The sequence below is a fragment of the Lagenorhynchus albirostris genome, chromosome 4, assembly GCF_949774975.1.
Source record: "Lagenorhynchus albirostris chromosome 4, mLagAlb1.1, whole genome shotgun sequence".
NCBI lineage: Eukaryota > Metazoa > Chordata > Mammalia > Artiodactyla > Delphinidae > Lagenorhynchus > Lagenorhynchus albirostris.
In genome coordinates this window covers 110,282,946-110,299,803 of record NC_083098.1, presented here as the reverse complement: position 1 = coordinate 110,299,803, position 16,858 = coordinate 110,282,946, and the positions used below count along the sequence as shown (strand labels likewise).

Below are 16,858 nucleotides of genomic sequence, written 5' to 3'. Positions count from 1 at the left end.
TTCGAGGACAGTTCTTTTCCTTTGAATGGAAGTCCACAAATGGAATTAAAAATTTATACTTTCACTCAGACTTAAGCTTCCTCCCTTTCTGTGAATTTGCTAATTCCACTGGGCTTAAAGCTACTCTAAACAGAGTAGGCTGGAGATGGTCCTATGGCCATTTCACACCATACTAAAAATATTTCTGATTTCTATCTTTCAAGTGGTGTTCACAAGTGATTTGTTTTTCCATACCACACCCTTCATTAAAATTGAAATTCCAGAATTACAAATAAAATAGAGCTAACATTCACCAACATCTTTAGCATAAGGAATCATGAAAACATTGTAAATGCACAAGTCCAAACAATTTTGAAATAAAGAAAGGCAGCACCGAGTCCTATAAAAATCACAGATTTGGGACTCTTACCTAGACTTGTCAGTTGCCAGCTGCAAACATTGAAGCAATAGCTTCCTGTAACCTTTGCTGCTCATCTGTAACATGAGCATAAGGACCGTGTTTTTGTTTTTTTCTTTAGAAGATATTTTTTAAAAGCCAGTTTTTATTTTTTCATCTTATAAATATTTCTTCTGCAATTAGAGCTTTCAAAACCACAATTGATTTTCCAATTTCCATGATAGAATGTTTTTCTTTTCTACAGAATCAGAGAAGTAATCCCTTGAAACCACAGAAAACAATCTTTTGAAATAAAGGAAAAAAATGATAGAGGCATTGGATCCACTGAACTGAAGATGAAACAAAGACCAGGCTACATAAATGAGACGTGTCTGTTGAGAGGGAGGGGCTGAGTCAGGTAACACTGTTCCCTGTGGATCCCAGTTTTATCCTTCCCGTCAATGAGTATAATAGGAAAATACTTGTAGTGTTCGATGATGTCTTCCACTGAGTCAAACTTCTGAAACACAGAAGAGAAAGTTAATGAAAATTTAGGTACCTTTGTGTCTGTCGATTAAAGTACAGCCTAACATGCTTCGTTTTATTTAGGGAAGAGGTTAACTCATTTAATGTTTTTTAGATTGTAAAGGGGTAACAGAAAATGTTTTTATGTTTTTTTTTTAATGGATGTGACAAAGAAGCCCTTGAAGGATCAGTGATAAGACTAAGGTAACGAAGGTGACCAAAAGTGAGCCCTCTGCAGCTCTCAAAACTTCCCACCCACGGAATGTTCATCAGAATCAGGTTACACTGGACTAGCTCCACTCTGTGGTTACATGTTCCTACCGTAAGCAGTTCGGATGGGTTAATTACACAGCAGTCAGCCACAGAGAATCCCTGGTGCCTCCCTTACCTTGTCCCCAACTGTGACATACTAAAATCTAGAAGATCAGGGCTTGACCTTCACTTCGTAAATTAATGGGAAAGGTCTGCGGTGAAATCTCTCTCCTGTACACCCCTCTTGTTCTAAAGCATTCTAGACTAATCAGAAAGAACACTGATGGGCTTCCCTGTGGTGCAGTGGTTAAGAATCTGCCTGCCAATGCAGAGGACACGGGTTTGAGCCCTGGTCCGGGAAGATCCCACATGCCACGGAGCAACTAGGCCCGTGCGCCACAACTACTGAGCCTGCACTCTAGAGCCCGCAAGCCACAACTACTGAGCCTGTGCCCTAGAGCCTGTGTGCCACAACTACTGAGCCTGCACTCTAGAGCCCGTGAGCCACAACTACTGAAGCCTGCACGCCTAGAGCCTCTGCTCCGCAACAAGAGGAGCCCCCGCAGTGAGAAGCCCTCACACAGCAGCGAAGAGGAGGCCCCGCTCACCCCAACTAGAGAAAGCCGGCATGCAGAAACGAAGACCCAACACAGCCAAAAATAAAATAAATTAATAAAAAAAAAAAGGAAAGGATACTGATGACCACAGGGCTCCTGGTAGTTCTTGGCCAACTTAGGTTCCTTCCCTGGGCTTCTTGTGAAATAATGAGGTGACAGTGAATCATTACACTTTTATGTTTCTAGAGATGTACAGATAAAGTGCTGGGGTGATTTAATGGAAAGTAAGATGATTTCAAGTGTAGGGGAATCAGGAAGTGCTTTGTGGAAGATACAGACTTGAAATGGGCTACACATTCTGGGTGAGCCAAGTGGACAAAGTGGGTTTAAAGATCCTAAGAGCAGAGGAAGACGAGTGTGCAGGTGTTGAGAACACGTGGGCACAGATAGGAATTCTGATGAGTTTGGCTGAGTTCTTGAAAGGGGCTATTTGGAGATGATCAGGAAGAAAGAGCTTGCACGACCTGCCTTTTGTAACTTAGGGCAACACTGTGAAGTGAACAGGGAGGGAAGAGCGGACCTTCCCTGAAGAGCCAAGGGAACTGCAGCTCAGAGTGAAGACTGGCTTGCTTCACTTGTTACACAGCCAGAGGGCAGGACCAGGAATGCAATCTGGTTTTTCTGGACGTGTATCAGTTTCTTTCCTGATGCAGCTTTGCTTGTGGCTTGTGAACCCACTGTTCCAACAGAGCAGTGTCCAGATGATGCAGCCTGAAGGAGGGAGCTGCATTGGGGACGACTTTGATTCTCTTTAGTTTTGTACATCCTCCCTCTGCCCAGCACAGAAACATTTGCAAGCCTGAGGGATACTCAAGAGGGAATGAGATTGTCAAGGTCCGTGTCCTCATGGGGATTCATGCATTGCATTCAGGCGGGGGCAGACAGAAAGTATTTCCCTATCCAGATAGATCATTTCATTTAGGGTTAATTTGCTGTGGAAAATAATCAACCTGGGGCTTGAGAACCTCACACAGTCCTCCCGGGGCCTTCCTGATATTGACCAGTCCCTGCATCCATTCCATTCCTGTTCTTCTTGGGAACTGAGTCAACAAACCTCCGCCCACACCCTTAAGCTCATTGAGTTGGTTTGTCTTTTCATCTGAAAAGAGTTCTGATTAAATCTGTAAGTAACTTGCCCCTCTGAGCCCGATACTGGATCTGTGGCAGAGTTTTCAATGAGATAACCTATTTGACCACCCCTAGTAAGTACACAATCAATACTAGTCTCTACCTGATGCTAAGGTAAGGTGGTTGTCCAGCAGGGACAGTAATTGTTCTGCTACAGTAGTTGTAAGTGGAGGGCTGTGGAGCCCAAATGCCTGAGTTCCAAGCAAGGCTTTCCCACCCACTAGCGGTGTGTCCTTGGGCAAGTTTCTTACACTCTCTGTCTCAGTTTCTCTGTCTAGGAACAGTGATGGTAATATTAGGACCTACCTCTGAGGGTCATTGTGAGGGTTCATTGAGTTGACATACACAGCATTTAGAAGGGAGCTCTTTCTGCAGTGACTGCTCAGTAAATGTCAGTCATTGCTATGACCTCCTCCCTTCCAAGTTTGCCAAGAACATGATGAAAGAGCCATGAAATCACTGTAGAAGTTTATAGACTCTCATTGTAAGCCTTTAGGAAGAAAGGAAGGACATTTTTGTATTTCATTTCTAGTCATAAATTAAGGACAGAATTTTCTTTCTCTTTCTTCATACTTGAAACAAAAAATAATTTATGAAAAGAGATTTTCCATGCAGAACTCTTCTACAGAATTGGGTAACCCACATGGCACAAAGGAAATTCTCTATTCTGGGATTAATCTTTAGAGGGAAAAAGATTAATCTTGCTTTATAATCTCAGTCCTGTTTTCTTTAGGATGGTCCCAAAATAGTGAACTCAATACTAATTATTTACAGTTACTGCAGGGATGATATTTTATATGAAAGTGTAATTTTAACAAGTAGTAGGAAGCAAGCAAGGAAGGAATAAATAAGTTATTCTGTCATTTCTTATTACTGACTTCTAGTGATAGGCTAACAACTGGTATATTACCCTAAAGATTATTTTTAAAAAGATTATAATTAAGCTCTTACTTTTATATTAAATTCCTTTTTTCAGGAGGACAGCAAATACCATCCTAATATTAGATCTTAAAATTTGTTTAAACCTTTTGTGATTGCCCTAAATACCAATGATAGGCAATGTTTCACTGCCAGAAAGCTTAATCAATCTGCTTGGATACACACATGGGAGTGAAAGAAGAAAAGAGGAAAAGAGGAAGATAGAGAGGTGCAAAGACAGAAGGAGGAGAGAGAAGCAGACTAGGGAAGTGAGAAATAAACTCATTGGTTAATTGTCTCTGCTTCCTAGTCTTTGAACTTGAATTTATCAACTAAACGTCTATCATAATTTTTTAGCAACTTATCACAAACATTTGCAGGACAAGGAACAGTCCGATTAAAATTGCTCGCTTCTACTAGACTCCACAGAAATGTTGACAAATGTGATTTCTAAAACTTGGCAGCAGGTAAAGCTCTGCAGGTTATTCACAAGCAGGTGCCCTGCTGGCTGGTCCAGAGCCGCCAGTGTTCTACCAGGTGATAAATATGTGCGTGCATAGATGGGCAGAGATTAACAGAGTATCCCCTGGATGGCAGGGACTCTGCCTTGCTCTGCTCTGTGTCCTCAGAATGAAGCATTGAATCTAGCATAATGTAGGCATAAAATTAAGGCTTGGCCCCAAAACTGAACAAATGAGAGACCCGGGCTGAAAGGTGGCCTCCAAAAGATATCCCATGTCCTAATTCCTGGAAGCTGTGAATATGACCTTCTAAGCAAAAGAGTGAATATTACTTTACATGGCAAAGTTAGGATTACATTAAGTATCTTGGGAGGAAGCTCTTGAGAGAGGGGCTGATCCTAGGTTATCTCTAAAAGCAGATATCCTGAATCCTGAATCCTCGTAAGATAGAAACAGAGGGAGATTCACATGGAGAAGAGGAGAAGGCGTGTGACCTCAGAGGCAGAGATCAGAGTGATATGGCCACAAGCCAAGAAAGCCACAGTTTGCTGACAGCCACCAGAAGCTGGAAGAGGCCGGAAGGATCTTCCCCCAGAGACTCCAGAAGAAGGGTGGCCTGTCAATACCTTGATTTCAGATTTCTAGACTCCAGAACTTCAAAAGAATACATATTTATTGTTTTAAGCTACCAATTTGTGGCATTTTGTTACAGCAATCTCAGAAAACGAATATACTGGGTGCTCCCTGAATCTAAGTTCAGACACGAGTTTCTAGCCACATGGCTAGCAGAATGACCCAAATTTATAATATACAGCAAAATGGACCTTCCCAGTCTCATTCTTTGCAGGCATGTGTGGATTTGCTGGCCTTCTGTGCTTGTGACAGGTGTCGACAAGCTGTGCCTTCCCAGGGGACCCGTCCAGGTTTCTCCTGCAATTCTCATGGCTCCATGTGAGCTTTTCATCTGTGTCCGGGACACACAGACCCAGTGAAAGGGCTTTAGGGTATCATTTAAGAGAGAAACGATACTTAGCACCTGCCTCTATGTATCTGGCACTCTCTTTACAGCATCTCATCTTACACTCAGAATACCTCCCTTGGAATAGGTGTCACTGCATTGTATGTGGGGATAAAGTCTAAAGTTTGAAAGACAATCAAAAAGCCACAGGAAATCAAAATTATCCTTGAAAACCCTGTGCCTCATTACGTTTCTCCTGCAGAGTTGGACTAAGATGCAACTTCTTTATTCAAACACCAGATGAAGTAGCTAGTACCTGGCTTGCATTTAGCAGAGCCTTGCTGTAGCAAATTCTTTATCTTTTCTTAGAGGTGGGAGATTCTTCCTCAGCAAGGCAAAGGGCTCGAACTGTGAAAGGTGTGCAGGAGCTGAGAACAATCTAGATCATCCCCCTCTTACACCAGGGCACGGCTTGTTCAGAAGAGAGGCAGGAAGAACTACCTGTAAATTGTGATTTTTCACCCAGGGCCTGGCACACGGTAAGCTCCATGGAAATCTTAGCTTTTTTTTCAACTGAAATTCTGGGCTGTTTTCAAATGGGCTGGGGATCATTTGCATTTGCTATGATGCTATCTGAGACTATGTGAGAAAGTCAATATTTTTGCAGACTATATTAAACCCCAGCTTTGGCATGTACTAGCTGTGGCTGTGGGCCAGTTACTTCACATTTCTGTGCCTCAATTTCACCATCTGTTAAATGTATCAACAGCACCTACCCCACAGGGTTGCTATGGGATTAAACCGATCAAGTTAATGAATAATTGTTAACTGCACAGAATAGTGCCTGTGCATAATAAACGTATGTAAGTGTTAAATAAACATATGAAAAGGAGGCTCTTGCTTGGGGGTTGCATGAGAGGAGAAAATTCCATAATAACACAAAAAGTGTTAAAATAGACATTTGAATTCTTTTTATTTCCTTTTTTTTAGGTTATATAAATGAAAATTTATTTAGATTGAGAAAAAATCTCAAAATATTACAATATTTTTGGCCTAAAAATACTACAAATATAAAAATCTAGGAAAATGATGTCTATTTTATTTTTTTAATTTTTATTTTTTAATTGAAGTATAGCTGATTTACAATGTTCCAGGTGTACAGCAAAGTGATTCAATTATACATAGGCATTTGAATTCTTAAGGGGTCCTTGGTGACAATAATTAGAGCAGCTCACCTGAAAGCTGGTGGTCTAATCCAGGGGCTGTCATTATGACAACCGGCTGAGGCCTGCAGGGAACTGGCTGGCAATCTGATTCAACACTATTAGGAAGTTATCACAGGGTCACTGTTTCTTCTCTTTTATAAGCAGACCAAAGTATGGCTTGTTGGGAAAAAAGCTTTTTGTTTTTTTTTTAATGAGAACGTCTATGAGCTGGAAGAAAATACAGGAGGATAAAGGGATACTGAGCTGGAAATTCCATTAGCCATATATATCTGGACCTAAGGGGAACCATGTTTTAGTTATTGCCATGACTCAGTGATAATAATGAAAAAAATCATAACTAACATTTAGCGATATGTCAGTAATCAGTGTTCTGAGTGTTTTACATTCATTAACTCACTAATCCTCATCACAAAAGAAAAAATTGGCTACTTCTCTTTTTAGTTTTGCTGTAACCCTTTCTTACTGTGGCAATATTTGACAGATTTATGTATTAATCTATTTATTCACTCATGTTCTCCTTTATGCCAAAACATTCTCAGGCTGGAGCAAAGGATGGTGAACTGATCCTATGGTAGGTAGCCTAGCGGGTGCTGACCACACCTCTCCAGCCACATATGAGTCTCAGAAAAGGACTCTGGGTCAGACCCTGGGTTTAAGCTGGAATCTTCACACACACGCCTTCGTGAAGCATTTTGGTAGCCCTGGCAATAGTCCTTATTTTGATATCTATTGAAGAACAATAGATATTTGTGTGACAGTTCTGGTTTCATACTGTTCCAGTTTTCTTGGGCCTCCATAATAAAGTACCACCGACAGGGGTGGGGGTAGAGCGACTTAAATGACAGAAATTCATTTTCTCACAGATCTGGAGGCCAGAAGTCCAAGATCAAGGTGTCAGCAGGGTTGGTTTCTTCTGAGGTTTCTCCTTGGCTTGTAAATGGCCCTTTTCTCCCTGTGACTTCACATCTGTGTGTGTCTGTGTCCTAATCTCCTCTCCTCATAAGGGCACTACTCATATTGGATCAGGGCCCACCCTAGTGACCTCACTTTACCTTAGTCACCTCTTTAAAGACCCTATCTCCAAATACGGTCACATTCTGAGGTGCTGGGGGCTAGAATTTTTACATAGGAATTTGGGAGGGGCACACAGTTCAGCCCATAATATATACCAACAGATAAAATTGAGGTCTGGAGATGCTAAGGGAGAATCACTGAATTATAGAAGTCTAGACTTGAAAAGAACATTTACAGTTGAAGAAACTAAAGCTCAGACAAGTTAAGTGACTGGCCTGAGCTCACATACTTAGTAAATGGTGACAGAATTTGAGCTCTGCCTTTCCTTCCCTCCCTTTTTCCCTTCCCTCCTTCCTTCCTTCCCTCCCTCCCTTCTTTCCTTCCTTCCTTCCTTCCTAGAAGAATTGAAAGACCAGCCTCCGTTTGCCCTCTCACTACCTGTGCCTCTCTAGCCATTTACTTAATTTTCTAAGCCTCAGTTTCCCTACATCTAAGATAGGGATGACCATTATATCCAAGAGTTGTTGAGGGTTAAAATAAGATAATGCAGACAGACCAAGCCTAGCATAAACACAGCGAAAATCAATCTCCTTTCCCTGTTCTCTCTGATTTATTTATACAGTTATTAATTAATGCTTTAATTGAGTCATTCTTTCACCTAGCCACCTGTTAGCAGATGTGTACCAAGCACAGGCATGCTCAGTGTAGCACTGGATGCTGTGATTGAGGTCATATTCAATGTAGGGACACACACCTACCTAACGCCATCAGATGTCATCAGAAATGGCTGCAGTGGGAGTTCAGCGATGGGTGGGGAAGGAGTGTGGCATTAACGTGGGGCTCAGTGGAGGCTTTCTGGCAGGCAGAATGTAGATGTGTTTTACAGAATGAGTTGTCTTTAATGGGCAAAGCAGGATAGAGGGTGCATGGAAGGGTCAGGATTGGCTGCCAGCCCCATGAGCTAAGACATGAGCGGGAATGCTTGTGGAAGGGGCTGGAAGGATTAGATTACATTCTGCACCTCCAGGGTGGCTCTTTCCAGTGCTGCAGTCAGGGGGATATGGGGGTGACTCGGCCAGCATCCCCTAGTTCTCCCCGTGTTGTTGTCCTTAGCCTGGAAAAGGGAAATCATTGGGTTATACACACCTCGTCTCCTCTGAGCCCTGTTCCCAGGGCAAACTGCTGATTCCTCTCCAGGAAGCGGATTTTCACATTGTAGACTTTGTTCCCATAAAACACCACCAACACATAGGGCTCCGCCCTGGATTTTGTGGAACAGTCTCGGACCAAGAAGGTGCCATCCTGAAGCAAAAGGAAGAACAATGATCTTCTCAGGCATCAGAATCAGAATCCAACCTCCCAACCGTGGCAGTAGTGAAGCTTGTATGCCTGAACATTATAAGTTGCTACTCTGCGTGGGGAGATGTCAACATAGGACTAGGGTCCCCAAAACAGATGTGGGGCTTCAAAGTCACTGGTGTCAAAATGAGTGAAGAGACTGTATGAAGGAGAAGAAAATATAGGCTGAGGTGAGGTAAAAGGATGTTCAGGGTAAGCAAGAAGAGACAGGAAGTATTCTAAGGAGATGTCTCAAAGACAGACAGAAACCCAGAAACTTCAGTGTCATAGAAGTGGAGGGGGGGAGAGCGAGGGTTTCCAAAAGAAGGTCAACAGTATGAAATAGTCTGAGGGATGTGAGTAGGCCAACTATAAATATAATATAAAATAATCAGGCACACCCTGGAGAGTAGCTTAGGATGAAGGTCTGGTCGTAAAAGGCTAAGAAATGGAGCAATCCTCCTAAACATACACGCACGTACAAGGTTTAGTTTTGTGGTTACATTGTGTCATTTATATGACTAAAAATACTGAAAAATCTGTAACTGTAATTGCATAGATTTCTGTGTAGGTGGTTATAAATAATCCATAAAGAATAAATCTAATTAGGTGTGTGTGGTACTTACTATCTATTCTTTATATAGATAGATATTATATATGATAATTTATATTTATAATAGCTGTTATATATATTATCTCCTCTATAGAATATATTTCATATCTATATGTTTATATATATCTGTAACTAATATTTATAGATATTATGTGTACATATATAATAATGATTATAATACTGTATAACAATACTATAAGTATATTAAATTTATAAATAATACTATAAAACTACAGTGATGCCATGATGATGCTGGCAGCTAAGGTTTACTGAAAACTGCTCTCAAGATGCCATGCACTTTACACACATTTCATTTGATCCTTACATAAAATTTGAGGAGGTATTTTATCCCCATTTTACAGGTAAGGGAATTAGGGTCTAATTGTCTAAGTGGATCCTCTCACACATCACAGCTAATCAATGGAATACCTGAAAGTCAAGGTGAAATTCTTTCTATAAATATACCAACCTCCAAGTACATAAAGTGGATTCAAGGAATTTTCTGGAACCTGTTCTGTCAAAAACATTCAGCTGTAATTAAAGCCTTAAGACTCAAGCACATTCTTTTTTTTTTTTAAATTCTTTTCCGTTATGGTTTATCATAGGATATTGAATATAGTTCTCTGTGCTATACAGTAGGACCTTGTTGTCTATCCACTCTATACATAAAAGCTTACATCTGCTAACCCCAACCTCCCACTCCATCCCTCTTCCATCCCCCTCCCCCTTAGCAACCACCAGTCTGTTCTCTATGTCCCTGAGTCTGTTTCTGTTTCATAGATAGGTTCTTTTGTGTCATATGTGTATAACTGAATCACTTTACTGTACAGCCGTAATTAACACAACATTGTAAATCAACTATACTTCAATAAGAAAAAAAAATTAAAAAAAAAAAGACTCAAACACAGAACATTGCCAAAGATCACAAAGGGAGAGGAGGCCAAGACATGTGGCCAGTTTTGGGGTTTATCATCTTAGACTCTGCAATGAGTTTGTCACAATGAATCTGGGCAGTCCTGCAATTTGAATTAAATTATCTTACATAAATGGGAAACACGTTTTGACAAAACTAACTGAGACAAACAAAATAGGAAAATATGAAGTCATTCAACTGAGTTTCTGTTTCTCAGTGCTTTTTGGGAGGAGGCAGAAACAGGCACAGAGAATGGGGCAAGGGAGCGTTGAAAGTGCCCAAACATAGCTGGAAGGACATTATGTGGCATGTACATTGCCCTTCTAGTACCGTCCACACAGGGGCTCCCGGAAGCAGGTCTTCTAAGAGCTATTTTCCCTTGGGAAAGAGGCTAAGAGAGTGTGACCGACCGCTGATTAGCCAAGAAGAGACAGGGTCGGAGCTGGAACCACTGTGCCAACATTAGACCCAGCAGAGGTCAGTTGTGCATGAGATTCCCTGGGGAGAGGGAAGGGAGGGTGCTCCAGCCAAGGCACCACCCAGCCACCTATGACTCCCCTTCCAGAAGGTAAAGAACTCTAGTGGCTACTAGAGGCAGCTGTGACTTTGTGAAAAGAGGACTGATCATGAATATAGATTCTGCCACTTTCTTTACCTTGTAATTGAAACCTTAGCATCGGTTTCCTTATCTAGAGCATGACATAGTTTCATTAATTCCTAATGTGTTCAAGATACTTTAACAACTGTATTAATTTCCTACTGTTGCTATAACAAATTCCTATGAACTTAAAGGACTACATCACAAATTTATTCTCTTACAATTCTGGGAGTTGAAGTCCAACATGGGTCTCACTAGGCTAAAATCAAGGTCTCAGCCAAACTGTGTTCTTTCTAGAAACTCTAAGGGAAAATGCATTTCCTTGTTTTTTCCGGCTTCTAGAAGCCACCACTTGTGCCTTTACCTGTGGCCCTCTATGTCTAACTCTGATACTGCTGCCTCTCTCTTATAGGGACCCTTGTGATTATATTAAACCCTCCCCAATAATCCAGAATAATCTCCCTACCTCAAGATTCCTAACTTAATCCCACCTGCAAATTCCTTTTCCAAATAAGGTGACATAGTCACAGGTATTGGGGATTAGAATGTGGATATATCGTGATAGGGGGAGCATTTTCTGTTTACCATAGTAACTTACATATAATTTATCTTATTTAATTTTTTAATATTAATTCTAAAAGCTAGGCTTTATTAAAATTTTTTGAGGACCTATCATTTATTCAGCCATCCACTAATTAACTAACTCATTCTTTTTTTTTTTTTTTTTTTTTTTTGTGGTACGCGGGCAGGCCTCTCACTGTTGTGGCCTCTCCCGTTGCGGAACACGGGCTCCGGACGTGCAGGCTCAGCAGCCATGGCTCACGGGCCTAGCCGCTCCGCGGCATGTGGGATCTTCCCAGACCGGGGCACGAACCCGTGTCCCCTGCATTGGCAGGCAGACTCTCAACCACTGCGCCACCAGGGAAGCCCTAACTCATTCATTTTTGTATTTCCTCATTCAGCAGTGACCATTGTATTTGTTAGTTGAGGATAGGTTTTGGTGTCGCATCAGTCTTGAGAGCCTTTCTACCATTTCTAAACAATCTAGTATAGTTCTCTGCACATAGTAGAGTAGTTGCTTAATAACTATTTTCTATTTGTGATGATGGTTGCAGTAGTCATTTGCTCTGATCACAAATATCACAGGTTTCCTCTTTTTTTGGTCACATGTAGCTTTGTACTTTTTTCACCCTCTTTGAAGTTAGGTCTGGTCATGGGACTTACTCTGGCCAATGAAATGTGAGCAAAGATGTGGCATGTTAAATTTGAGAGGATGTGTTGAGAGGCAGTATGTGATTGGTGTGAGCATACATTGAGATGGAGCCTCTAGCAGTCTGGGTCTACCCACCCAAACCTGTCTTGAGCATGGAGCTTAAACAAAAAATAAAGTTCTGTTATGCTAAGCAACTGAGATCTCAGGGCTGTTTGTTACTACAGCATAATCTATCACATACTGACTATTACAGCATTCACGATCCCTGCTCCTTTCCTGAAGAAGTGAGACATAAAAACCCAACTGTACCTTGGGCAGACATGTAGGAAGGAGATGAAATTTGAACAAAGCAGAAGGATGGCACCTTCCATTGCAACCTCCATTTATACCCCAGCTTCCACATTTGATCTCCAAAATAGTTCCTTAGGGTTGATTTTACTATTTTCATTTAACAAAGAAAGAAACCTGCATTTACAGATATGTAGGAACTTGAGAAAGTCACGCAGCTGATAAGTGGTACAACCAAGTCTCAAATCTAAAACTCTGTTTGAAAGCCCACTTTCAACGACAACCTCCCCAACGATGAGAAATACAGGGTGAGGCAGGAACTACATCAAAGCGCACTGCTTGTTACATCCTGTGACCTATGGGCAGAAAACCATAGGATGACTACAGAAACAACAACAGGAGAAGCCATTACCTTGTTCTTCTTCATCAATGCCTCTTCCACTGCCTGGCGACTGTATTCTCCAATGTACCATTCGTTGTGCCGGATATCCTGCAGTACAGGTTTAAATGATGAATATTTTAGGGTCAAAAGAAACGATTAATTATTAATTAAAATTTGTTTTTATTCCACTAGTGCCAAATCACAGTTGGATTTATGGGAGATACGCAGTATAAAATTTCTGTCCCCGGATCTTGAGTTAGACACAGAAAATGTAATGGCAGCTTAGGAATTACAAAATTGGCATGACAAAATCTGTCTGTCATTGAGAGTAACCAGAAATGTCACTCCATCTACTGAGAAAGGTGCTTTGGCACCAAACTCAAAATGGATAATAAACCATTTATCTGTCAATGCTGTCTGAACCTGTACCTGCTGAAGCTTATTGAGGTAGGATATATATTGTTTATGATCCCTGTGAGGCCCTAGGCACCATAGAAACAGCAGGGGAGGGGAAGACAGGTACAGATTGAGAGCATCTTTATGCCAATTGCCTAAAGTCCCATGTAGTAGTACTGGGATTTGAATCCTAGTCTGTCTGGCTTTCTCCTTGTGCCATACTACCTTATTTATACTAATTTATTTCTTTTGATTGTAAAATCCACATAACAGAGAGAAGGAAGGGCAGTCAGAGATGCACCATGGATCTGCAATGCCTTTACCGAGTCCCAAGGATAATGATATTAAATAACCCTTTGCATGAGTCCAACGTCTCCAAGGATATCCCTCATTCATTATCCCAGTCCATGCCTGCAAGAATCCTGTGAGGCAGGCATTGCCAGGACAGTGGAGGCTCAGGAAGTCAACTTCTGTTACATGTGGCAAGAACTAGGGATGTGACATCAGGTCTTTGGTCTCCCAAAGTACCTGGTCCTCCCAGCACAATCTTGATCCTTCCAATGATGGGTACAGCAAACATATGTGAGCGCCACTGGGAAAGGCATGAGTTAGCTTCCCTCCCAACTCTCCAGCCTCACTTCCTCTCCCTGCCCTGCTCCCCAGTCTGAGGACAAGCCAGATGTGCTTGCTGTTGTCTAGACACACACAGCTTCAGGGCTTGGCATGAGCTAGCCCCGCCGCCTGCCTGGAATCCCTCCTTCTCCTCACTCTCCTTCTCCCTGGCTCTGCCATGCTCTTCCATCAAGTTCTGGGGCAAAGTCACCTCTTATATGAGGCCTCCTTTGGAATGAATTCCTTTACCTAGTCCCTACCCCTAGCAGAGGGTTGGTGCCGGAAGGTCCAGAGGCAGGACCTGTTCCACTCCAGCAAAGCCAGGCAACAGGCTCCAGAAACAAAGGGCAGCTCAGAAAGGGCATCTCTCTGCAGAACTGGGAGCTCTCTGAGCTGATAGTGGTCTGCTGCTTCTGGGGGCCTCTCTGCCAGTCCCGGGGCTTGGCAGGGCTCCGTCATGGTGTGCTTCAGCTACTCTGATTTTGTTTATTTGTTCAAGCTGGAAGACACTTAGAGGTTTTATAACCCCGTAGTTCTCCAGGTGTGATCATGAGTGCTGGCTGGTGAGTTTAGGTGCTACTCAAACACAGAATTAGATAACTCTGAATTACCTGGGGCGGGTGGGAAGTGATTCCCTTTCAGTTCTCTTTCTAGCCCTTTGAATAATCCAAGAGGGGCATTTCATTTTGGTGCTATTTTGTCCTTAATATCTCTCTGGTATTTCTAATCTCTCCTTATGCTGAGACTCATTAGCGAGTGATGGCATCCTGCTACAATTTTTTTTTAACATCTTTATTGGAGTATAATTACTTTACAATGGTGTGTTTGTTTCTGGTTTATAACACAGTGAATCAGCTATACATATACATATATCCCCATATCTCTTCCCTCTTGCATCTCCCTCCCTCCCACCCTCCCTATTCCACCGCTCCTGCTACAATTTAATAGCCTTGTTTTGTTTGAGCTACAATAAAATTTTTTTCAAAAATGTGATAAAATATACACATCATAAGATTTACCACTTAACCATTTTCAATTGTTCATACAATGCAGTGGCATTGAGCACATTCACATTTCTTTGCAGCCAGCACCACGATCCAGCTCTAAAATATTTTCATCATCCCAAACTGAAACTCTGTACACATTCAACAACAACTCCCATTATCTCCTCCCCTAGCCCCTTGTAACCACCAATCTACTTTCTGTCTCTATGAATTTACTTATTTTACCCTCATATAACTAGAATCATATATTTGTCCTTTTGTGTCTGACTCATTTCACTTAGTATCATGTTTTTAAGGTTCATCTATGTTGTAGCACCTGTCAGAATTTCATTTTTTTTTACAGCTGAATAATGTTACTACATTTTCTGTATCCATTTATTTGTTGATGGACATTTGGGTTGTTTCTACCACTTGGCTATTATAAATAGTGCTGCTGTCAACATGGATGTACAAAAATCTGTTTGAGTCCCTGCTTTCATTTCTTTTGGGTATATACCTAGAAGTAGAATGCTGCAATTAGTTTTAATATTACTTTCTGGGACTTCCCCGGTGGTGCAGTGGTTAAGAATCCACTGCCAATGCAGGGGACACAGGTTCGATCCCTGGTCTGGGAAGATCCCACATGCCGCGGAGCAGCTAAGCCTGTGTGCCACAACTACTGAGCCTGTGCTCTAGAGCCTGCAAGCCACAACTACAGAAGCCCGCGTGTCACAATTCCTGAAGCCCGTGTGCCCAAAGCCCGTGCTCTGCAACAAGAGAAGCCACCACAATGAGAAGCACGTGCACCACAATGAAGAGTAGTCCCTGCTCACTGCAACTAGAGAAAGCCTGTGGGTAGCAACGAAGACCCAACATAAAGCCCAAAATAAATAAATAAAATAAATTAAAGAAAAAGATTACTTTATATGTATGTAATACTGGTTTTCTATTTGGAGTAGTGATATAAAATGAAAAAAGTTAACTTGATTAAGTATAACATTATTATTGATAGTACATGGATAGGCCACAGATCATAAAGGTGCGTTCAAATAGTTGAAATCAGGGCAATCCTTATTTAGTGCAAGACTTTCCCATGCTTGAGGAATCCAGGCTCTGGGAGGGATGTAACTTTTGGATAGACATCTAGTTAGGACCCTGGGATTCCAGCGCTTATGAAGGAGATGATGAGGAAAAGGAAACCAGGTCTGTAAGAAGGGGCAACAAACGAATTATGTGCAAAACATTCCCCAAAGTCAAACTTAGCTGTATGAGACTTCTTTTAAAATTAAGGTCAAAATTAATGTAAATATAAGGACAACCAATGGCGCTTGGGACGCTGTAGGGATTATGAGCAATTGACCACAGAGGTATTCTATGTACTCTGCTTCTGCTTAAAATCTTTTGCAAGCTCTGTAGCAGAACCCTGAGCATATGAGGATATGGGATGGAGACCCAGACGAAGCATGTCTTTTTGTGCCTTATTGTGAAAGACTTTAATAAGTAATGTTGCAAGATGATTGAGGAAAGAGCATAGAATTTACAAAGAAAGTTTTATCCCCCCATATAGGTAAGTATAAGTGCAACGTGGTCTGAGAACTGATTGTAGGGATGGAGAGTATTTTAGAAAGAGACCAGGAAATAAATGAAGGGCAAGCAAGAATCCATCTACTATCTATTTTCATCTCTCCCTCCTCTTTATGTCTCCTCTGGGGCAGAGACCATAGCTTCTAGCAGGTTGTCTGGTATAGAATAAGTGCTCAACACATGCTTCCTAGACTGTTCAAATGAAATGAGCATACAATATGTGGATCTTTTGTTGGAAAAACAATTGCAATATGTAAATACCCATCAATTCTAAAAGATTACTGAACAGTCAATAAATATAAAACAGTCCTAAATCTCTATTTTTTGGATTAATTTTAAAAAAACACTTTTAGAATCTGGAAATATGCAAGTTAAAGAATCTAGTGAGGGCTTCCCTGGTGGCGCAGTGGTTGAGAGTCCACCTGCTGCTGCAGGGGACACGGGTTCGTGGCCCAGTCCGGGA

General features: G+C 41.6%; 1 protein-coding gene across 1 annotated transcript in view; it reads right to left on the bottom strand.

Annotated features, from left to right (window-relative positions):
- Positions 1-749: 749 nt before the first annotated feature.
- Positions 750-16,858, bottom strand: part of CLNK (cytokine dependent hematopoietic cell linker) — a gene marked incomplete at its 5' end in the record, with an annotated part of 100,897 nt that continues 84,788 nt past the window's right edge. Inside the window, 3 exons of the mRNA XM_060147054.1 lie at positions 750-896; positions 8,622-8,777; positions 12,851-12,928. Of these exons, the coding sequence (XP_060003037.1) occupies positions 750-896; positions 8,622-8,777; positions 12,851-12,928 (381 nt within the window). The remainder of the gene's footprint in view (positions 897-8,621; positions 8,778-12,850; positions 12,929-16,858) is intronic.